The 23,511-nt window shown below is 41.0% G+C and overlaps 1 protein-coding gene across 1 annotated transcript in view; it reads right to left on the bottom strand.

Annotated features, from left to right (window-relative positions):
• Nucleotides 1–23,511, bottom strand: part of FGD6 (FYVE, RhoGEF and PH domain containing 6) — a 159,594-nt gene that overhangs the window by 85,476 nt on the left and 50,607 nt on the right. Inside the window, exons 3-5 of the mRNA XM_011990325.1 lie at nucleotides 16,033–16,177; nucleotides 1,140–1,207; nucleotides 1,024–1,054 (exon numbers count right to left, since the gene is read on the bottom strand). Coding sequence (XP_011845715.1) covers nucleotides 1,024–1,054; nucleotides 1,140–1,207; nucleotides 16,033–16,177 — 244 coding nt within the window. The remainder of the gene's footprint in view (nucleotides 1–1,023; nucleotides 1,055–1,139; nucleotides 1,208–16,032; nucleotides 16,178–23,511) is intronic.

Genomic DNA, 23,511 nt, shown 5'->3' with positions numbered 1-23,511 from the left:
CCCATCAACTCGTCAGCACCCATCAACTCGTCATTTACATCAGGTATAACTCCCAATGCAATCCCTCCCCCCTCCCCCCTCCCCATGATAGGCTCATCTTGCCTAAATATAATTGAAATAAAGTAACACTAAAAGCACTTTAACTGCCAGTGCATAATGAAACTTGTGAAAACCTGCAAGTACAAAGGAGTGCAAGAGAAAAATGAATATGCACCCAGACACACATCATAATTCTTTCCTAACAAGTCTGTTCAAGTTGACAATTATAGGCTGGCTGCAGTGGCTCAGGACAGTAATCCTAGCACTTTAGGAGGCCAAGGCGGGCTGATCACTTGAGCCCATGAGTTTGAGATCAGCCTGGGTAACATGTTGAAACCCCATCTCTACAAAAAATACAAAACTTAGCTGGACACGGTGGTGAGCGCCTGTAGTCCCAGCTGCTCAGGAGCCTGAGGTGGGGGAATTGCCTGAGCCCAGGAGGTTGAAAGGCTGCAGTCAGCTAGGACGGCACTGGGCAACAGAATGAGACACTATCTCAAACCAAAAAAAAAAAAAAAAAGTTGACCATTTAAAAAACGGAAAATACAACTAAAACTTAGTTGTAAAAATGTCTATTTCTAATCTCTCCTAAATGGAGGTGGTAAAAGGAAAAACAGTAAGAAAATTGTCTATTTCAAGTCTGTTTCTGGGAGCTTATTTAGATAGGAGAAAAACACTTTTGGACAATGATAATGATATTCTTCATGTATTGTTAATTCAAAACTCTAATAGCAAGTATCTTCAGCAAATGCCTAAGAAAATATATTATCACTTTAAAAACTGTTAAGACATAAAGTTTGAAGACTTTGGACATATAGCTACTAAGACTCTTTTAGAAATCATCTTATCTACATAGACATGAAATACATACATTTTAGAAAATGTCTATCATTAAGTTAGTAATGCTGAAAACTTCTAGGGGTAGGGAAAGTACAAAAGGGAATATTCTTAGACTTCAAAAAAAAAATATTAGCAGATACTTACGATATGCAAAAGTTTTAACACATCCACAAACCTGTAAAAAAACAGCAATGAAAAAAATGTTTTAAATGTGCCAATGGGGGGAAAACAGTCTTCTGAATTGTAAACTAGGTACCTACACTTTCTCTGAGCTCATGATCTCCTTGGCAATATGATGAACTTTACTTTTCATTCCATTATCTTCATCCTGTGGATAAGAGCACACTGAGCATGAACTCATAAAAGAATAATGAAGATGGGTTATGAGCTCGTCAGACACGAATTTTAACTCTGATACTTGTAAGTTTCCTACTAGCACACAGTTCACACTACATAACATTTCAAATTGCAAACATAGAGAACTGGATGAGGGATAAACCATGTCACAGAAGTAGCTGAGAGCAATCAGTAATCTTCACTGTCATTAGCTGGATTCATCAATAGCTGGATTGATGAATTGCTCTGAGTAGTTACAGAACCTTGCTAGGACACAACCATCAGTGGTTCAAAATGGAAGTCACAAACTAAAAAGGCTACAGGGAAAATGGTCCCTTACAGATAGATACCGGAAGAAGAGTTATTTGGGTGCGTACAAATAATGTAAGAATTTGGCCAGGCGCAGTGGCTCACACCTGTAATCCCAACACTTTGGGAGGCCGAGGAGGGCGTATCACGTGAGGTCAGGAGTTCAAGACCAGCCTGATCAACATGGAGAAACCCCGCCTCTACTAAAAATACAAAATTAGCTGGGCGTTGTGGCTCACGCCTGTAATCCCAGCTGCTCAGGAGGCTGAGGCAGGAGAATCGCTTGAACCCAGAAGGCAGAGGTTGCGGTGAGCCGAGATCGCGCCATTGCACTCCAGCCTGGGCAACAACAGTGAAACTCCGTCTCAAAAACAAAAACAAACAAACAAACAAATTAAAAAAAAAAGAAATTAGTGAATATCCAACAGGAATGTAGATAAGAACTTAAGGTATTTTAACTCACAACTTAAATATAGTCTGAATAGGGCTCTTCTTCAATCTATACCAAATATAAGTCAACACTACAGTCAGAGGATCTCCGAATTTCCTTAAAATCCCTTTTAGATATATGTTCGTAGAGTCAAGGCAGTTTTATTCTAAGGAGCTGAAATGAAGTTCTTTTGTGTCTGTGTGTGTGTGAGACGGAGTCTCACTCTGTCACCCAGGCTGGAGCACAGTGGTGTGATCTCAGCTCACTGCAACCTCTGCCTCCTGGGTTGGAGAGATTCTCCTGCCTCAGCCTCCTGAGTATCTGGGACTACAGGTACTTGCCACCGCACCCGGCTAATTTTTTTCTTGTATTTTTAGTAAAGACAGGGTTTCACCGTGTTAGCCAGGATGGTCTCAATCTCCTGATCTCATGATTCGCCTGCCTCGGCCTCCCAAAGTGCTGGGATTACAGGCGTGATCACTCACCTTTTAAACTACACATAGCTCTATATTCCTTAGGAAGACTGCAGTCTTAAGCACAATCTGACCTTGACCTGGTAGACCATGTATCAGGCACTAAATAATCATACATAAGTGTCTACACACACATACACACACACAGATAACTGCTATTTTGAAAAAATATTTAAGCAAGTCCAAACTTTTCTATCACAATGGGGTTCTCCATATAATCTGCAGATAGAAAGTTTAATGTTTGCAAACTACAGTGTATAAATTTTAAATTAGAAATGAGCTTGGCATGGTGGCTCATGTCTGTAATTCCAGCACTTTGAGAGGCCAAGTTGGGAGGACTGCTTGAGCCCAGGAGTTTGAGACCAGTCTGGGCAACATAGCAAGACCATGTCGTTAGTCAAAATAATAATAATAATAACAACAACATAAATAAAATTAAAATTACAAATGCATTAAAAATGAGAAAAACAGAAACCGAAACCATTTAGGGAACTGAAGCCCTGACTCTTCATTTCCAAATAATGTGACACCCCTTAAAGATCAAGAGGGGATCTCATCAGTATCTTTAAAGAAATGCAGGCACACTATAGATGTAGAAGCATTTGATTACTGGAGTCAGCTAAAATGTGTACCATCTCTACACAGAAATTTCAAGTAGCTGTTAATTTATTTTTGGCATCTACCCTTTGTTTCCTCTCCTCTTTTTATCACTCTCCTTTTGATAGGTCTCTACTCTGTACCTTTTTTTCCTCCTTCTCAGGACCTTGCTCTACCATGGCCTGCTTTACACAGACTTGTGTAGAGGAGGTTATTCCACACAAAAATTAACTAAAAATGTGAAAACTGTAAACTTCCAGAAGAATACATTTTTAAAAATCCTTATGACCTTGAATTAGACAGAGTTATTAGATATGACACCAAAAACATAACTGATAAAAAAATTGATAAATGGAACTTCATAAATTGTTTATGCCTCAAAAGACACATCATTAAGACGATAAAAAGATAAGCCACACACTGGAGAAAATATTTGCAAATCATGATTCTGAGAAAGAACTAGCAGGCTAGAATACATTAAGAACTCTGATAGGGCTGAAGAGTGGTAGCTTACGCCTGTAATCTCAGTATTTTGGGAGGCTAAGGCAGGCAGATCGCTTGAACACAGGAGTTCGAGACCTGGGCAACAGGTGAAACCCCATCTCTAAAAACAATACAAAAATTAGCTGGGCATGGTGGTGCACACATGTAGTCCCAGCTACTCAGGAGGCTGAGGTAAGAGGATCACTGAACCCAGGAGGTTGAGGCTGTAGTGAGCCATGATTTGAGCCACTGCACTCCAGCCCCAGTAACATAGCAAGACCCTGTCTTCACAAAATAAAAAAATAGAAAACAACTAGCCAGGTATGATAGCACACACCTGTAGTCCCAGCTACTTGGGAGGCTGAGGTGGGAGGATCACTTGAGCCCAGGAATTCAAGGCTGCAGTGAGCTATGATTGCAATATTGCCCTCGTTTAGGCGACAGAGTGAGAACCTGGCTCTTAAAACAAAACAAAACAAAAACAAAACAAAACAAAACAAAATTCAGACAACTCAAACAAAAACGCTGTGTGCGGTGGCTCATGACTGAAACCCTGGCAATTTGGGAGGCTGAGGTGGGAGGATCACTTGAGTACAGGAGTTTGAGACCAGCCTGGGCAACAAAGCAAGATCTCATTTCTATTTACAAAAAAAAATTTAAAAAAGAGATAAAAGATGTGAATGTGTGAAGAACATTTCACCGAAGAAGATATAAGAATGGCCAATAAGTACATACAAAGTTGTTGAACACAGTTAGTTATGAGGGAAATGCAAATTAAAACCTCAACGATATACTTCACACCCACACAATGGCTATAATAAAAAATAAAAAAATACCTAGTGTTGGTGAGGATGTTGACCTACTGGAACCTTTATCTATTGTTGGCGGGCACGGTAGCCCTTACTCATACGGTGTGAGAAATGAAAAACAGCTCAGAGCAATCTGAGCTATGTGAGGTACGCAAAATTTATCAGGCCCAGAGAAACATGAGTATGAGACTTCAGTACTGTACCAACCCCCATGCCCAGGTGCAACTGTTTAAAGGCATTTTTGTCCCTGACCAGCTGCCTCCACCCAGTCTCCATGTTCCTAGAATTTGTGAAACAAAGAACAATGTAAAGTCAATCAAATAGCTTATGATATTTTAATATAAAATTATTGATAAACAGCTTAGGAATTGCCTCTTCTTTTCCTTTAATTTTTTAGGTATGTGCACTTCCACTTGTGCGGAAGGTTGAGGCAAGAGAACTGCTTGAACCCAGGAGGTGGAGGTTGCCATGAGTCAAGATCTCGTGCCATTGCACTCCAGTCTGGGTGATGACAGCGAAACTCCATCTCAACAAAAACAAAACAAACAAACAAAAAAATCCACTTGTGGCTGGACATGGTGGCTCATGCCTGTAATCTCAGCACTTTTGGTCAAGGCAGGTGAATCACTTGAGGTCAGGAGTTCAAGACCAGCCTGGCGAACATGGTGAAACCCTATCTCCACCCAAAATAAAAAAATTAGCCGGGTGTGGTGGCAAGCATCTGTAATACCAGCTACTAGGGAGGCTAAGACAGGAGAATCACTAGAACCCAGGAGGCAGAGGTTGCAGTGAGCCAAGATCGCACCACTGTACTCCAGCCTGGGCAACACAGTGAGACTCTGTCTCAAAAACAAAACAAAACAAAACAAAAACCCCACTTGTAACTGCTCCTAACAGGAGTCTTGAATCTATGCTCCAGGCTTGTAGTCCTCAAATTTGGCCCACATAAACTCTGTACTTACATTAAGCATGCCTCATTTTTTTTCCCATTAGGTCGACAGGGTTTTCTGCTGTCTCCTAATGTCATTGAGCACAAAATGTGTATTTCTTCTCCATGTTATTCTGAGATCATTTTCAAGAGAAAGAAGTCAGTACCATCTTTACACTTTCATTTTAAAATCTGAAGTTCGTAACTGACTTTCCGTCATTTGATAGCAAAGTTAGTAAGATAAAACAGTTCTACCGCCAGCCCATTCACTGCTCTACAAATAAATTTGAAAACATTAGTTATCATTAGAATCACAGGCAGATCTTAAATTTCAGATTCCCAGGTACTGTCTTAGAAATTCTGATTGTGTAGGTTTAAAATGCAGCATTAAAAGTAGATGTTAGAAGAGGGAATTACACAGGGCACCATGGTTCACATTTGTAATCTCAACATTTTGGGAGGCAGGAGGATCACTTGAGGCCAGGAATTCAAGGCCAGCATGGACAACATAGTGAGAGCTGAAACACACACACACACACACACACACACACACACACACACACACAATAGCCAGGCATGGTGGCACATGCCTGTAGTTCCTAATCACTCGAGAGGCTGAGGTAGGAGGATCACATGAGCCCAGGAGTTCAAGGCTACAGGGAACTATGATAAATAACAATAGCCCTAGTTGGCCGGGCACGGTGGCTCACACCTGTAATCCCAGCACTTTGGGAGGCTGAGATGGGCGGATCACTTGAGGCCAGGAGTTAGAGACCAACCTGGCCAACATGGTGAAACCCGGTCTCTACTGAAAATATGAAAATCAGTTGAGCGCGGTGGCGCACACCTATAGTCCCAGCTACCTGGGAGACTGAGGCATGAGAATCGCTTAAACCTGAGAGGCAGAGGTTGCAGTGAGTCAAGATCGTGCCACTGTACTCTCCAGCCTGGGTGACAGAGCGAGACTCTGTCGAAAAATGAGTAAATAAATTAATAGCCCCATCCTTCAAGAAGTGAACAAGGGAAACAAACCGAACATACAAATAACTATATATAAGCACAACTATGAAAAGTGCTGCCACCTTGAAGGACAGAAAGACCATAATCAGGAAGAGGTGTGTCAAGCAGGAAAGGCTTCACAAAGAATAAAGCATTTGATGACTCCAAATCACTGTTTAAACACACTCCATCAGCTACTCCCATACTAGCTACTGCAGATACCAACTCATTAATGCCAGAAACCTGGACTCTTCTTTTTTGTCCCCAGTCACCTTTTATTATTACAACTGAGTCAAGTCCTGTCAATGTGTCCTGAAGATTTAAAGCTTAAACGATCCTTTCCTCTCCTGTGATGTTGCCTCCTTACGTCTTGCCCTCACTATTACAGCAACCTAAGAGGTTTCCTTGGCTCTGTGTCTACTCCACTGCAACCCCTTCTGTACACTGCCACTAGAATATTTCTAAAATGCAAATATAACCAGGTTAGTTCTCAGGCTAAATGTTAGCAGCTCCCTATCACAGATGGATAACAAAGATCCAAGTTTCCTTTGCCAAGTATATTAGGCATTTCACGATGTGTCCACTTACCTTCACCAGCCTCCTCCCTCCTCCTCCACACTGTGTACTATCTACCCCATCACGCTGCAACTCCAGCCGTGCTCTGCCCTTCTGTGTCTGTCCCTTTGAGCATATACCTTTCCTTTTGCCTTGACTTGTTTCCGGATCACTTTTTCTCCCTGAAGATTTCTGCCTTGCATATTCCAAACATCCTTTAAGACAACACTCCAACTTTTTTTTATGATGGCTGCCTTGATATTCTTTCCCTCCCACTATCAAAGGACAAGATAACTTTCTTGTTCATGTAATGTTTGTAGGACTTAACCCAGTAGACTGTGTTTACTTGCCGAAATGTCTGAATTCCCTCTAGTCTCTGATCTAATTCACCCTGTACCCTTCTGCACATAGCATGCTGCTTGGTCCACTGTGCAATTAATATTTATGAATAAGCAAATGTGTACAAGGATGGCCGCCACCTTCTCAGAATCTAAGACAGAGCACACTGCTTTTGAAGATGTGTTGCATAACATGAAAATGCAAACTCAAATGAACTAAAAGCTTTAATCACATAAAAGAGTAGGAGGTTGGACTAAATGATTAAGGTCTTTTCCAATTCTAAGGTTCTAGAAGTCTATATATTCCATTGTCTATTTTACCTTCTAAACCAGGAAAGCTACAGGGCTAAATAAAGAGGTATAAAAATTATTAGAAATAAGTCAATGGATTACTATCTTCAAAGTGGACAGAAAGTCAAATATAAATTTAAAAAAAAACAAAACAAAACAAAATTAAAAGCTCTATATTATCTCCAACTTGTAAGAACAATGACTGATTCTGACCCAAGTCAAACAGCGATGGAAAAACACACACCCCATGGCATCTCAACTTTTCAGCTAACGAAAATCCTCACTTAAATTACATTGCATTTCAAAGCAGTTCCCTGTTAAATAACAGCGTCTCCCAAAAGTACACTGCTGTGGAAGTTGAAACATGAGCCACAAACAAATGAAATAACTGTCAAGGTCATAAAATAAGTCAAACAAATTCCAAAACAGAACCTTTGATCTGAAATCTAGTTTTATGTTCCGATCTCTTGATGCCAGCCCAGCTTTGTAAATTCTTAATTGTGTTCTTATCATTTCACATTTGTTCACTACAAGTGACGTTCAGTGAAATTTATCCATTCCTTTTTTTTTTTTTTTTTTTTTTTTTTTGGAGACAGAGTCTTGCTCTATTGCCTAGGCTGGAGTGCAGTGGTGGGAATCTTGGCTCACTGCAACCTCCGCCTCCCACATTCAAGCAGTTCTCCTGCTTCAGTCTCCCGAGTAGCTGAGACTACAGGTACACACTACTGTGCCTGACTAATTTTTGTATTTTTAGTAGAGATGGGGTTTCACCATGTTGGCCAGGCTGGTCTCAAACTTCTGACCTCAAGGGATCCACCCAACTGGGCCTCCCATAGTGCTGGGATTACAGGCAGGAGCCACCCTGCCCAGCCTATTACTTTTTAATGGAATTATTAAAAGGCCTCTTCTATCCTACTCTAGAGTTCTAATAAAAAACAAAAAATGTTAACATCCAGACTTGCCTGAGAAACATCTCTTTATCATTAAGTTATTTCAAAAATGAGGTGACATCATGATTAATCTCTAAACAACGCTCTCTTAGGTTTTTGACCTTTCTTTATGAAAGTATGTATCATATGAGCTACTTCACAAAGAAGATTTTTTAAAAAAACAAGGAAATCGATATATAAGAAAGATGAAGAGGATGATTATTGTAACCACAAACAAGTAGAATACATCTTACTTTTTAAACAAGCATTTAAGCCCTGAAAGGAAAGACCAAAAAATATAAAAATAAAAATTTAGAAAAGCCAACAGGACAAATCAGCATGGCTAGGTATTTCACCTCAACATGTTCCATTGACATCATTCAGCTTCCATGGCTGTACCAGGTTGTTAGTAGAGACAGACTGGGTTAAAAACCCCAACTTGGGGTTCCGAGGCAAGTTACTTAACTTGTATAAAACTCCTTTTCTTCATGCAAAATGAAGAAAAACAGTATCTATGTCAGATCCGTATCAATTTTCTTTTTTTTTTTTTTTTTTTTTTTGAGTTTCACTCTTGTACCCCAGGCTGGAGTGCAATGCCACGATCTCGGCTCACTGCAACCTCCACCTCCTGGGTTCAAGAGATTCTTCTACCTCAGCCTCCCGAGTAGCTGGGATTATAGACATGTGCCACCATGCCTGGTTAATTTTCTTATTTTTAGTAGAGACGGGTTGGTTTCTCCATGGTGGTCAGTCTGGTCTCGAACTCCCAACCTCAGGTGATCCGCCTGCCTCAGTCTCCCAAAGTGCTAAGATTACAGGCATGAGCCACAGAGCCAGGCCAATTTTGTTTTTTCCTAAGTGAGATGAGGCCTCCCTGTTGCCCAGGCTGGAATGCTATGGTGTGATCTTCACTCACTGCAACCTCCAACTCCTAAGTTCAAGCAATTCTTCCACCTTAGCCTCCTGAGTAGCTGAGACTACAGGCACGAACCACAGCACCTACCTAATTTTTTGTGTCTGTTTTTTTTTGTAGGCATAGGGTTTTGCCACATTGCCCAGGTTGGTCTCGAACTCCTGGGTTCAAGAGATCTGTCCACCTCAGCCTCCCAAAGTCCTGGGATTACAGGTGTGAGCCACCACGTCTGGTTTGTTTTTTCTTTTTCTGTTTTGTTTTGTTTTGTTTTTCTACAATAGGGTCTTGCTCTGTTGCTCAGACTAGAGTGCAGACTAGAGTGCAGTGGCCTGAATATAGCTCATTGTAGCCTCAACTTTCCAGGGGCTTGCACTGCCACACCTGGCTAATCTTATTTATTTTTCGTAGAGACAAGGTCTCACTATGCTGCCCAGCTTGGTCTCAAGCTATCCTCCTTCCTTGGCCTCCCAAAGTGCTGGGATTATAGGCGTGAGCCACCATACCCAGCCTGATATCACCGACTTTTTCTGAGTTGCTAGAAAGCCAAATTTGTGGCCCATCCTCAGCTAATGAATAGGACTACATGATAGACATTACTCTGTACAAATCTTCCATTAGCACTACTGTTTTTCCTTCAGCAAGGCTTATTTTATTACAGCTTTGTAGAGAAATAATTCACACACCACAAAATATGTTTTCACTCTTTTAAAGTATACAATTCAGGACAGGTGCAGTGGCCCATGCCTATAATCCCAACACTTTGGGAGGCCAGGGCAGGAGGACTGCTTGAAGCCAGGAGTTGGATGCCAGCCTGGGAACCATGGCAAGACCATGTCTTTAAAAAAAAAACAATTAGCTGGGCATGGTTGTGAATACCTGTAATCCTAGCTACTAAGGAGGCAGAGGCGAGAGATCGCTTGAGTCAACGAGGTTGAGGCTGCAGTGAACATGATTGCACTACTGTACTCCAGCCTGGGTGACAGAGCAAGACCCCATCACAAATAAAAAAAAGAAAAGAAAAAAAAGAAACTCCATGCCCATTATCAGTCATTCCTACTTTATGGCTTAATAGTATTCCATTACAGGAATATATCACATTTAGTTTATCCACTCATCATTTGATTAGTACTACTTTTTTTTTTTTTTTTTGAGTCAGAGTCTCACTCTGTCGGCCAGAGTGGAGTACAGTGGCATGATCTTGGCTTGCTGCACCTCTGCCTCCTGGGTTCAAGCGATTCTCCTGCCTCAGCCTCCCAAGTAGCTGAAATTACAGATGTGCACCACCACACCTGGCTAATTTTTGTACTTTTAGTAGAGATGGGGTTTCACCATGTTGGTCAAGCTGCTACCGAACTCCTGACCTCAAGTGATCTGCCCACCTTGGCCTCCCAAAGTGCTGGGATTACAGGCATGAGCCACCACATCTGGCCCTTTCTACTTTTTTTATTATTATGAATAATGCTGCTATGGACATTCCTCTACAAGTTTTTGTGTGGACATATGTTTTCATATCTCTTGGATGGATACTTAAGAGTAGCATTGCTAGGTCATATGGTAACTCTATATTTAAACTTTTCAGAGCTACCAGACTGTTTTCCAAAGTGGCTGCACCATTTTAGATCCTACAAGGACTCCCATTTCTCCACATCCTGACTACCACTCGTTACTGTACATCTTCCTGATTATGGACACCCTAGTAGGAGTGCAGTGGTACCTCACTGAAGCTTCGCTTTGCATTTCTTTAATGGTTTATGATGTTGAACACCTTTTTACATGCTTATTGGTCACTGTATATCTTCTTTAGTCTATTCAGATCCTTAAGCCTGGGTGATTGATCTTCTTACTGTTTGAGTTTCTTTTTTTCTTTTTTTTTTTGGAGATGGAGTCTAGCTCTGTCACCCAGGCTGGAGTGCAATGGTGCGATCTCGGCTCACTGCAACCTCCGCAACCTGGGTTCAAGCAATTCTCCTGCCTCAGCCTCCCGAGTAGCTGGGATTACAGGCATGCACCACCACACCGGGCTAATTTTTATATTTTTAGTAGAGATGGGATTTCACCATGTTGGCCAGACTGGTCTCGAACTCCTGACCTCAAGTGATCTGCCCGCCTTGACCTCCCAAACTGCCGGGATTACAGGTGTGAGCCACCGCGCCCAGCCAAACCACCACACTGGGCCTGAGCTGTTACATTTAGGTCTATAATCCATTTTGAGTTAGTTTTTGTGTATGTTGAAAAGAAGGGGGTGCAATGTCATCCTTTTGCAGGTGGATATCCAGTGATTCCAGCACGGTTTATATGCTGACACCCCGATTTCTTTAAAAAAACATTTTGACTTTTGGTATTACACAGATTTTTTTTTAAGTCATCTGAAATCAATTGTGAAGTGATACTTGTGTAAATAAACTGACTTTAAAAAATTACTCAACCAAGGTCACACAGTTAGTAAGTGACAAATCTAAGACTAAAACCCAGGTCTTAGGATGCCAAATTTCAAGTTTTCCCATTAAAACAAAATACTACCTTACATGTAAATAAGTTTCATATTTACTCATAGATAAGAAAAGGCAAGCCAGAAACAATATGTTTATTGGTAAGATTACAGAAAGCTTGACTTGAGATGTTTAAGATTTGGCTTGCTTATTTTCATAAAAATTAATAATAGCAGCCAGGTGCGATGGCTCATGCCTGTAATCCTAGCACTTTGGGAGGCCGACGTGGGCAGATAACCCGAGGTCAGAAGTTCGAGACCAGCCTGACCAACATGGAGAAACTCCGTCTCTACTAAAAATACAAAATTAGCCGGGTGTGGTGGCGCATGCCTGTAATCCCAGTTACTCAGGAGGCTCAGGCAAGAGAATCACTTGAACCCGGGAAGCGGAGATCGTAGTGAGCCGAGATCACACCATTGTACTCCAGCCTGGGAGACAAGAGAGAAACTTCGTCTTAAAAAAAAAAAAGGCCGGGTGCAGTGGCTCACGCCTGCAATCCCAGTACTTTGGGAGGCCAAGGCGGGTGGATCACGAGGTCAGGAGATCGAGACCATCCTGGTGAACAAGGTGAAACCCCATCTCTACTAAAAAAAAGTACAAAAAAATTACCCGGGCGTGGTGGCAGGCACCTATAGTCCCAGCTTCTCGGGAGGCTGAGGCAGGAGAATGGCGTGAACCCGGGAGGCGGCGGAGCTTGCAGTGAGCCGAGATCGCGCCACTGCACTCAAGCCTGGGCGACAGAACGAGACTCCGTCTCAAAAATAAAAATAAAAAATAAAAAATAAATCAATAATAGGTAAAAATCTACTAAGCATTCACTTTGTGTTAAGCCCCGTTCTAAACAGCGTATAATCACTTAATACTCACAATAATCTTAGAAAATAAAGTCAAGTGTCCACTTTTATTCCTCCTCTTTTTACAGTCGGGGAAACTAAGGCAAAGTAAAATTAAGTAAGTTGTTCAAGATCACAGAGCTAGTAAGTGGTGGGAATGCAGGCAATCTGACTCCAAAGACTGTGTTCTTACCACTATGAAAGCAAATTACTTAAGAGAAAGGCATTCACCAGGCTGTGGCCAGATGGATTAACAAGTGTCTAGAAAGAAAGAGACTATTCTATTATTATTATTGTTGTTCCAGATGAAGAGACAGAGAGAGAAAATTCATTAGCGTGGCTGAGAATTCTAAAGGAGGGAAATTATTAGTACTAGTGGCATCAGGTAAAAAATGTTCAGTGTCCATGATTGGGGGTGGAGGGTATTGGGAATATTTAATGGGTACAAAAACACAGTTAGATAGAATGAACAAAATCTAGTATTTGATAGCACAATAGAGTTACCAGTCAACATGTACAGTAATTTACTGTACATTTTAAAATAAGAGTATAACGGGAATGTCTGTAACACAATCACATAAAGGCTTGGTAAATGCTTGAGATGATGAAAAAAATTTGTATTCTGTTTCACTAAAAAAAGTCTTATCTATTGTTTCACTAAAAACAATGTCCATGATTAAAGAAATAGTCCTTTTTTTAACAACAACAAAAAAAAGGATAAAAATTTAACAGGGCTACTGCAATACAGCACAACTAATAACATAAAATAATAATATAAATACAGGAAGAGAAAGGAAAGGCAGGCACAAACGCAGAGGAAGGAACCCTGGGAGTCTCCACTGACCACAAAATGAATGAGTCAACCAGGCGGTGTTATCACAGGATGTGTTGGAAAGAGACATAACACTGCTGGGTTAAAGATTAATCCTTCCTTTATACCATATATCAGTGAGATCCCTGATAGAATGTGGAAACCAATTTTGGTCAGTGCTCCAAGAAATATGGAAAGAAATGGGAAAAGATTCAGGCAAAACAAACAACTAGACCAAAACAATAGAAAAGAGTGTCTGCTAGGAAAAGAAAAAACTCGGAGTTGCTTTTCAAAGAGAGTCAGGATTGATTTAATTACGGCCCTCAAGAAGACAATTTGAGGCTGGGCATGGTGGCTCACATCTATAATCCCAGCACTTTAGGAGGCCAAGGTGGGTGGATCACTTGAGGTCGGGAGTTCGAGACCAGCCTGGCCAACATAGTGAAACCCCGTCTCTACTAAAAATACAAAAATTAGCGGAGTATGGTGATGGGTGCCTGTAATTCCAGCTCTTCGGGAGGCCGAGGCAGGAGAATTGCTTGAACCCGGGAGGCAGAGGTTGCAGTGAGTCGAGATAGCACCACTGCATTCCAGCCTGGGCAACAAATGCGAAACTCCATCTCAAAAGAAAAGAATGTGGGCTACATAGAAGCTTAGAACCTGAGTACTGCTTATCTCTAGTAAATGCCAGTGGTACCTGGAACACAGTGTGAATTCTATAAATATTTGTAGAATCTATGTCCATGAAGCTGCAACATGGAAAATGAGCTTTCAAATTAAAGCAAGACAGACACCAGCAAGACACAAAAGGAATTACATGATAGTCAAAGTAAAATCTATACATGGTTGAGTGCTGTGGGTCTTTAAGAAAAGAGTCACTCATCTGTCTTAGGGGTTTTACAAATTCACTAGCCTAAGTAATTTATAGTGGTTACTCCCAACACCATGATTTAATACTTCAGAGCATAGAAATGAAATCTTGCTAGTTATAAATAAATGATCACTGAGCTACTATGTGCTCATAATGGCTATTATGAGCTATTATAATACTGAATAGCATCAGTATTCGAATGCTTTCCATGTATCAAATTATTTAATCCTCACAATTCTATGAGTACTATTCTTTTTTTATCTATAAATGGTACCCTTTAGTACCAAAAGGTTAAATAATTGGCCCAAAGTTGCCCAGATCATAGCTGATGGATCTGGGACTTAAATTCAGACTGCTGCACACGGGCCATTCATTTAAGGTTGAAAATAAATTGAAACAGAGCAAAAATATTAAACAGGAAGGATAAAAGATTGATAAAATTATGGCACAGGAATTAGGTGAAATTATGGCACACGAATTTTCTCCATGGCTTGCTATGCTGCGTGGATCTTTTCAAATTCCACCTTGCTGTAACATTCCTGGGGATACTGGTGATGTACTAACTTTTTTCCCTTTAATAACATCTTTTTAAAAATGTGGTTTCAAATGAAAGAGATAAATATATTCATGTCAAACTAGAGAGACATTATAATGAACCCCCGCATCATGCATCTTTTTTTTTTTTTTTTTTTGAGACGGAGTCTCGCTCTGTCGCCCAGGCTGGAGTGCAGTAGCACAGTCTCGGCTCACTGCAAGCTCCGCCACCTGGGTTCATGCAATTCTCCTGCCTCAGCCTCCCGAGTGGCTGGGAATATAGGTGCCCACCACCAGGTTTGGCTAATTTTTTGTATTTTTAGTAGAGACGGGGTTTCACCATGTTAGCCAGGATGGTCTTGATCTTCTGACCTCATGATCCGCCCCCCTCGGCCTCCCAAAGTGCTGGGATTATAGGTGTGAGCCATCGTGCCCGGCCCTCATGCATCTTAAACAACTCTGAACACATGGACAATCTTCATGTATGCGGTGCTCCCCGCAAACTCATACACACACTGCATTATTTCAAAGCAAATGATGATGTACTATTAACAGTCATCTTTATTCTTTCCCAAAATAATTTGAGCCTAAGATGCATATAATTCCTTTATTTCAAAAAAATCTACAAAAACTTGGTAGCAGTATGGGAACAATTCCAAGGCAGGGTTCTGTTATCAAAAAGAAAGCCACTGGACATTAGGAAAAAGAATTTCTTTGCTGGGCACCATGGCTCACGCCTGTAATCCCAGCACTTTGGGAGGCTGAGGCGGGTGGATCACTTGAGGTCAGGAGTTTGAGGCCAGCCTGGCCAACATAGTGAAACTGTCTCTACTAAAAACAGAAAAATTAGCCAGGCATGGTGGCAGATGTCTGTAATGCCAGCTACTCGGGATGCTGAGGCAGGAGGATGGCTTGAACCCAGGAGGCGAAGGTTGAAGTGAGCTGAGATGGTGCCATTGTACTCCAGCCTGGGCAACAGAGCAAGACTCTGTCTCGAAATAATAATAATAATTTCTCAAAAATCACTAAGTAATCTCTAAGTGATACATACTTGGTAACATGAGAATATTTTAGGTGCCACATTATAGCAGGAATTAAATTTAAATTTGTAAAGTGTTTTATGAGTTTTAAGAAAACTCATGAGGGTTTCTATGCCTATCATGCAGACAAATATCATTCCCAAGCATAGAGGGAGGTCAAGAAGCAATTAAGTATCAAAATATACCTGTTTATCGTCCAGAGGGTCAGGCTCTCCTTTACTTGACTCAGAGCTGACATCATCTTCATCAGAACTGTTGATGACTTCCTCCTCATCAGAGGGAAGGTCACCAAGACCAAGATGATTCTGTTCTTCCTGGGATGCTCCTGAACTGCATTCAACAGAAAGCAGGTATTAGTCACCTTCAATAATAAGGAGTGCTAGCAAAACAAAAACCAAATCAATATCTTATCTTCATAATGCAAACAAGGTATATCTAAGGGATTTGGAAGAATGAAAAAACACAGATCAGCTAACTTTCCCTTCCTTCACCCTGTCTCAGCTGCCAAAAACTCAAATTAATTTTTTGAATTTTTAATGATAAGAAGGTGGGTGGGAAGCAAGTTTCCCAGCTGCTCCCATCCTATGCTTCTATATATCCCTCCCAAAGAAGATCAGGTCTCTACTCCTAGAATAAACTAAGAAGCCTTACAGAAAGCGGGCTGGTTTACCACAAAAGGCTGCCAGGTATACCAGAAGAATTGCTGTTTCCTTGGGGCTTAGTGTTAAAACAACAACAAAAACCAAGTAACAAATCTATGAGGATTGGGGGGTAATGATGGTGACTACAATCAACAGTGCAGGTGCAATTGTGAACACGTACCCTGCTCTATGGTCATCACCGTTCTGTTTACAAGACATGGGGAGGAAGAGGAAATGTTACAAATTCTCAGATTATGCTTAAGACCCACTGCATTAGAACTAGGAGGGGCACAGGGCCCAGCAATTTGCCCAGCAATTACAACTACCTGGGGCACATGGCCTAGCAAATAACAAGTAAGCTGGTTTAATGTTTTCCAGGTGATTCTGATACAAGTTGAACTTGGAAAAATCCACAGAACCAGGCCATTTACCAATTCCTCCTCATCAGCCTGATATCATCAAGGTTCCTCCGTTTGTTTTAACATAGATCTCATGAATCTAAAAGCCATTGTTGCAATGCAATCTGTGGGGGGAATTCCACAGGAAAGTTTCCTAAGAAGAGATGAAAAGAATTCCTTCTAGTATTGGCTGTAAAGATTCAGGAGCCAATTGCCTGTAGCAACTGCTTTTCTGTCTTCAGTCTACAAGAGTATCTGCAGAATAGAAGAGTACACAGGTGGAGCCAGTAAAAGATCCACAATCAGCAGGAAAAACACTCAAGCAGAATAAGGAGACAGTTGCACTCCACTCTGGCAGGCTCTTTCAGCGGTCACAGGCAGGTCACTCAACCGTCAAGGTTACAAGTTACGACTCTCTAACGGGAATCTTAAAAGCTAAAGATAAATTTTCTGCCAACTCCTGATTATACATGGTAGGATACAGACTTGCCTCAGAAGGCATTCCTGGAGCCCAACGGTTACACAAACCAGTTGGCTAGAGGCAGAGTGCCAAAAGGAACACCTCTCACTGCTAAAGACGGGGTTTTCCATTACTCAATGGCCGGGGGTGGGTGAACACCTTATCATAGCTCCCCAAGACATGCAGGAGACTAACTCCCCAGGGGTAAGGGGTGGATAGAGGATGGCAACTTTCTGGTTAGATCACTGGTAGGATTCACTGTCTCTGGGTGCAGGGATAAGAGCCAACCCCGCCGGGTAGTTGATTGTTGACTGAGATTAGTGAGAGCAAATGAGAGTTAACAGGATGGGCAGACTATAGGATCCACCCATATAGCTAGAAGAAAATGTATCCCCACTTGTTTTTAATTTTAATTCCTTATCTCTTTACATCTTCTAAAACTCTGTTAACACAACACATGTTCAATTTCCAAGTGGCAGCAGCATCACCCGGAAGCTCCTCAGAAATACACACGCTCAGGCCGCCCACAACCCACCGAATCAGGATCCATGCTGTAACAAAATCCCAGTCTATGTGTGAGAAGCTCTGCTCTAAAAGGCTTTTTGAATCAGCCCATCTGGATACTGTTTTAGATTCCTAAGTGTAATAGATTCAGATAGTAATAGGGCTGTGGCACCTGTGAATAAATTAGGTTTATTTTGTCTGAAGAGAGGGGTGAAAGGTGTTTCTTGGTCAAACATCACTTGGAAGGCTATTATTAAGAACATAGTAACTAGGTGTTGCCACATCCATTAGGGATAGAAGAGGGATTAAAGTACAAAGTGAACATCTGAAAACAAGAAAAAAAGTTTTAAATATTAAAACTACATGAATCAAAACACGATGCCATGAAACAAGTAGAGATTTTGGTGTCTCTTCTGAATCCTTTAACTGTCTCACTAAACTGCACTTGGTGGTAGACTTGTTTCCTCATTAAAATGTAAATTTCCAAAGACAAGGAAATTGAAATTGTGTTTTCCAGCTGAATCCTCACATACAGTCCGACACACAATGCACCCTCAAGAATTTTTCACCAAATAAATGAAAATGGTATCAGAAAGCAACAGGTGTTGAATTTCAATGGTGCAGGTAGCCTGAACCAGGGTAGCTACATCAGGAACTAAGAGAAAGGGATGGACATAAGAGGAAGAAAAATCAGGGCCAGGTGTGGTGGCTCATGCCTGTCATCCCAGCACTTTGGAAGGCCAAGGTGGGTGGATGGCTTGAGCCCAGGAGTTCGAGACAAGCCTGGCCAACAGAGCGAAACCTGCTCTGAAACACAAAACTTAGCCGGGTGCAGTGGCGTGTGCCTGTAATCCCAGCTACGAGGAAGACTGAGGCAGGAGAAGTATTGGAACTCCGGAGGCGGTGGTTGCAGTACTCAGGAGGCTGAGGCAGGAGAACCGCTTGAACCAGGAAGGTGAAGGTTGCAGTGAGCCAAGACTGAGTCACTGCACTCCAGCCTGAGTAACAGAGTGAGACTCTGTCTCAAAAAAAAAAAAGAAAAATCATCAGGACTTAGGGTAAACGGGTGAGGAGGAAACACTTATGAAAGACATCAAGGTGTCAAGTCCAAGTTACCAGCAGAATGAGGGTGACGTGAACTGAAACAAATATTACAACAAGGGAGCAGATTTTAAAGGAAAGATAATGGGTTTAGCAGCAAAATCTAGGATCCACATTTTACATATTCATTTCTAAAACAATTACACTATTTTCCCACACAATTGTTGGCAGCCTTTGAATCTACCTAGATAATTTTAGATTTCTTTTTTTTTTTTTTAAATAGAGAAGGGTCTTGCTACGTTGCCCAGGCTGATCTCAAACTCCCAGGCTCAAGTGATCCTCCCACCTCAGTCTTGCCAAAGTGCAGGGATTACCGGCGTAAGCCACCATATGCAGCCAATTTTAGATTTCTGATAATGAAACAAGGACTCCTTACTGATGTCAGTTGTATAGTTTGGAGTTCTTCTTCAATTTATTTCCTTCCCACTGTCGAAATGATAACATCCTAACACTGTCTGCTTTGTGGGGTAAAGGAACAGGACACAGGGCTTCCTCCACATCTTCCTGCTTAGTTAGTTCATAATTTGATATCTGAAGTAAAAGGAAAGTAAGCTGCAAAAGCAACCAGAACAAAGAGTGGGCTCTACTTCCCCAGGCACCCTAAGTCAGATTTGCTTCTGAAAGGAGCCACAGTTTCTAGAAAATCAGTTTGTTTCCAGTGTACTGGAATTAAGACAAACAAGTAAAGTCAGACATGAATTCCTACTGAGGGGTAACTGTTCCTTCAATTCCACATGCTAAATCTATATATTTGAAGTGAAGACTACACGATGTCATCACTTTTTACAAGATATTTTTTTCTATATGCTAGTTTCTCTATATTTACAGCACATCCTCCACTGGAAGCATATCAAATTTTTCTTTCAGGTAAGAAGTCACATCTAAAGTGAAGTCCTCCTCTTTTAGAAGGAATTACCTTTTTAAATTTTAATTTATTTTATTTTTTTTTTTGAGACGGAGTCTCACTCTATCATCCAGGCTGGAGTGATCTCAGCTCACTGTAACCTCCACCTTCCTAGTTCAAGCGATTCTCATGCCTCAGCCTCCTGAGCAGCTGGGACTACAGGTGTACGCCACCATGCCCAGCTAATTTTTGTATTTTTAGTAGAGACAGGGTTTCACCAAGTTGGCCAGGCTGGTCTTGAACTTCCGACCTCAGGTGATACACGTGCCTCAGCCTCCCAAAGTGCTGGGATTATAGGCATAAGCCACCATGCCCAGTGGAATTATCTTTTTTAAAAATACTAAATCCATTTCCTCTAAGAGTTTTTAGGAACAGAAACCCTGTACAACGATGACCCAGCATAGCAATTGCCAGGGTTCATGACAAAAACATCCTTCCGAGCCCCAACTAAATTAAAACTTCCAGCAAGGAGAAGGGATAAGGGATAGGATGGCTGAGAGAAGGAAAGGAGAAGCAGAGTTAACTTAAGAATGGCTTCTCTGTTGTTGACAAATTCCAGTTATCTTTTTCTTCTCTTGCCTGTGATTTTATTCTGAGCCCCTTAACCAAGGAATGTTTCATGTAATTCCTCCCAAGCTTGAAGAAACAAGTTCTTTCCAATTCCCTCACCTTCAGAAGTTTCCTTCTCATTTCCAAGTCACCACATGTAAATCTCAACTTCTGTGATCTTTCTCTTCCTCTTCTTTCTACCCCTAGCCTAAACTGAACAGAAACCTGCTTGTCCTTAGGATGTTGTGATAATTTTTTTTCAAATGCTGTCTCGTTATGACTTGGTGACCATGTTCCTTTGGCACATTTCATATTTATCACAGAATGAGGGGGGAAAAAACTACCATTATGGGCTTTAAATTAGCAAAATAAATTTTAAGTTATTTAATAGTTATTATAGTACACTAACTATAAAATTGGTATACAGTTTTCACCACAAAATTATTTCTATTTTGTTTTACCAGGAAACGTTTCCCTCTGTTACTTCAGTTCCCTTACAAGACTGCAGATTCCAGTGTCACAGTAAAACCATGAATCAAATCAATTTTAAAAAACTATTTAATTATCTATTTATTTAATTCTTTACTTATTGGTAGAGACAGGATCTCCCTATAGTGCCTAGGCTGCTCTTGAACTCTTGGCCTCAAGTGAACCTCCTGCCTTGGCCTCCCAAAGTGCTGGGATGACAACATGAGCCACTGTGTCCCAAAAACCTACTTAAAAAATCCTTCTTCTTCCTCTTTTCAGGTGTTCTCAATTACACAGCACTTCTAGAATTTTCTCCATCCCTTACTCAGGTGATGTTCTTGAGATCTATTACCAAAATGAATTTGGAAACATGGCACAACTTGTGAAACAGACATAGTTGGTCATTTGCATCCTCCAAAAAGCAATCGTCACATATTCACATCATGTTTTTAGGTTTTTCAAACACAAGATTGTGTGCAATTATTTTAAGTATGTGCAGAGCCAGGTGACAGGACTGAACAAATATCAAGTTCAACCAGTGTGACTCCTGAGTGCTGGTAGGTAAAGTAGGTAAACCAGATCAACTAGTAGGTCTTTCTCCACTCCTTTTTTTTTTTTTTTGGAGATGGAGTCTCGCTCTGTCACCAGGCTGGAGTGCAGTGGTGTGGTCTCGGCTCGGTGCAACCTCAGCCTCCTGGGTTCACTCGATTCTCCTGCCTCAGCCTCCCAAGTAGCTGGGATTACAGGCATGCACCACCACACCTGGCTAATTTTTGTATTTTTAGTAGAAATGGGGTTTCACCATGTTGGTCAGGCTGGTCTTGAACTCCTGACCTCGTGATCCGCCCGCCTCGGCCTCCCAAAGTGCTGGGATTACAGGCGTGAGCCACTGCGCCCGGCCGGTCTTTCTGCACTCCTAACCGCTTTCACAAAAAAGAAACATCAATGCTTCAGTAATACGTAAGGCTATGGATGCTGATGTTCTTATTGAAGTATAATAGCAGAAATCCTTTCTCCGGAAAGAAAAGGACATATATCAATTTTGTTTATGTCCTTGCATCATAAAGATATCAAATATATTAATTTTTAATCTTCTTTCGAGAGGTTGCTTGATTAAAGGTTAGGACAAATTTTAACTTAAAAATTAATGATTTTATTATCTCTATTTCAGTTTTTAAAATCCTATAATGTATATATGTAGCATATAAACTTTTTGAGTTAAACTCTTTAATATTCACAAAATAAAAATAAATAAAATCACTAAAATACTTAAAGGGATAGTACCACAGGAGTTTGTTACTTAAAACAAAGGAAGAAAGACAGAAAAAATGAATAAACGAAGAAACTTACAACATAAAATGTACACGATCAGTGTTTTATTTTTTCATTCTTAAGTTTTAGAGGTTTTAACAACTGAGACTTTCAAACTAGCAAGCTAGGGTTCTATGGCTTCAAAAAAAAGAAATCACACAAAAATATCCAGCTTCCCTGAAATATAAACCAGAAACTGTTTAAAGCTGTCTCTGGGTGACTCTGTTAGGGTAAAATGTCAGGTTTCAAATGATGGATATATTTTTAAAACAGGCCTGCTTCATTTTCCAGAAGCAACCTCCACCTTTGCAAATACCATTCCTATCACCTTCCCCCAGTAATTACTAGGATTCTTAGAATTGTACGCTACTGACTAAAGACATAATCAGGGCCCCGGTGGTGACTGATGTCTGTAATCCCCGTACCTTGGGAGGCTGAGGTGGGGGGATTGCTTGGGCCTAGGAGTTCGAGACCAGCCTGGGCAACACAGGGAGAGACCCCATTTCTATGAAAAAAAAAAAAAAAAAATTGCATGGTGGTATATGCCTGTGGTCCTAGCTACCTAGCTACTTGGGAGGCTGAGGTGGGAAGATCACTTGAGCCCGAGAGGTCAAGGCTGCAGTGAGCCATGATTATGCCCCTGCACTCCAGCAGGTGAGGGACAAAGACCTTGTCTCGAAAATAAATAAATAAATAAGACCAAAATCATAATCAGTACCTTGAGGCTGCTATTTAAAACACAGTCCTCACAAGACAACACTGAAAATGGTTTAAAAAACAAATAGAATGCAAAATTCTTTAAAATAGAAGAGTACCTACCCATATACTTACAACTTTTATATGTAATTGGCTTTAAAGTCATTCATTAAGATTTAATATAAAGAAGCAGTTTTAAAGGGATCTTCCTTCAATAGCCATTAATAAAAGACTGGTTAAATAAATTAGGGTTACATCCATATAATGAATTACTAAACAGTTATTTGTTTATTTTTTCTTAATCCCCAGGTTTAAAACTAAAGAGCTATTTAAAAAATGAGGTAGGCTGGGTGAGGTGGCTCATGCTTATAAATCCCAGCACTTTGGGAGGCTGAGGCGTGTAGATTGCTTAAGCGCAGAAGTTCAAGACCAGCCTGGGCAACATGGTGAAACCCCGTCTCTACTAAAAACTAAAAAATTAGTCAAGCATGGTGGCATACACCCATGGTCCCAGCTACTTGGGCGGCTGAGGTGAGAGGATCACTTGAACCCAGGAAGTTGAGGCTGCTGTGAATTGAGATTGTGCCACTGCACTCCAGCCTGGACAACACAGCAAGACCCCATCTCAAAAA

The sequence above is a fragment of the Mandrillus leucophaeus genome, unplaced genomic scaffold (assembly GCF_000951045.1).
Source record: "Mandrillus leucophaeus isolate KB7577 unplaced genomic scaffold, Mleu.le_1.0 Scaffold377, whole genome shotgun sequence".
Lineage (NCBI taxonomy): Eukaryota > Metazoa > Chordata > Mammalia > Primates > Cercopithecidae > Mandrillus > Mandrillus leucophaeus.
The sequence above is the reverse complement of the archived record's forward strand: the minus strand, read 5'-3'. Positions and strand labels throughout refer to the sequence as shown.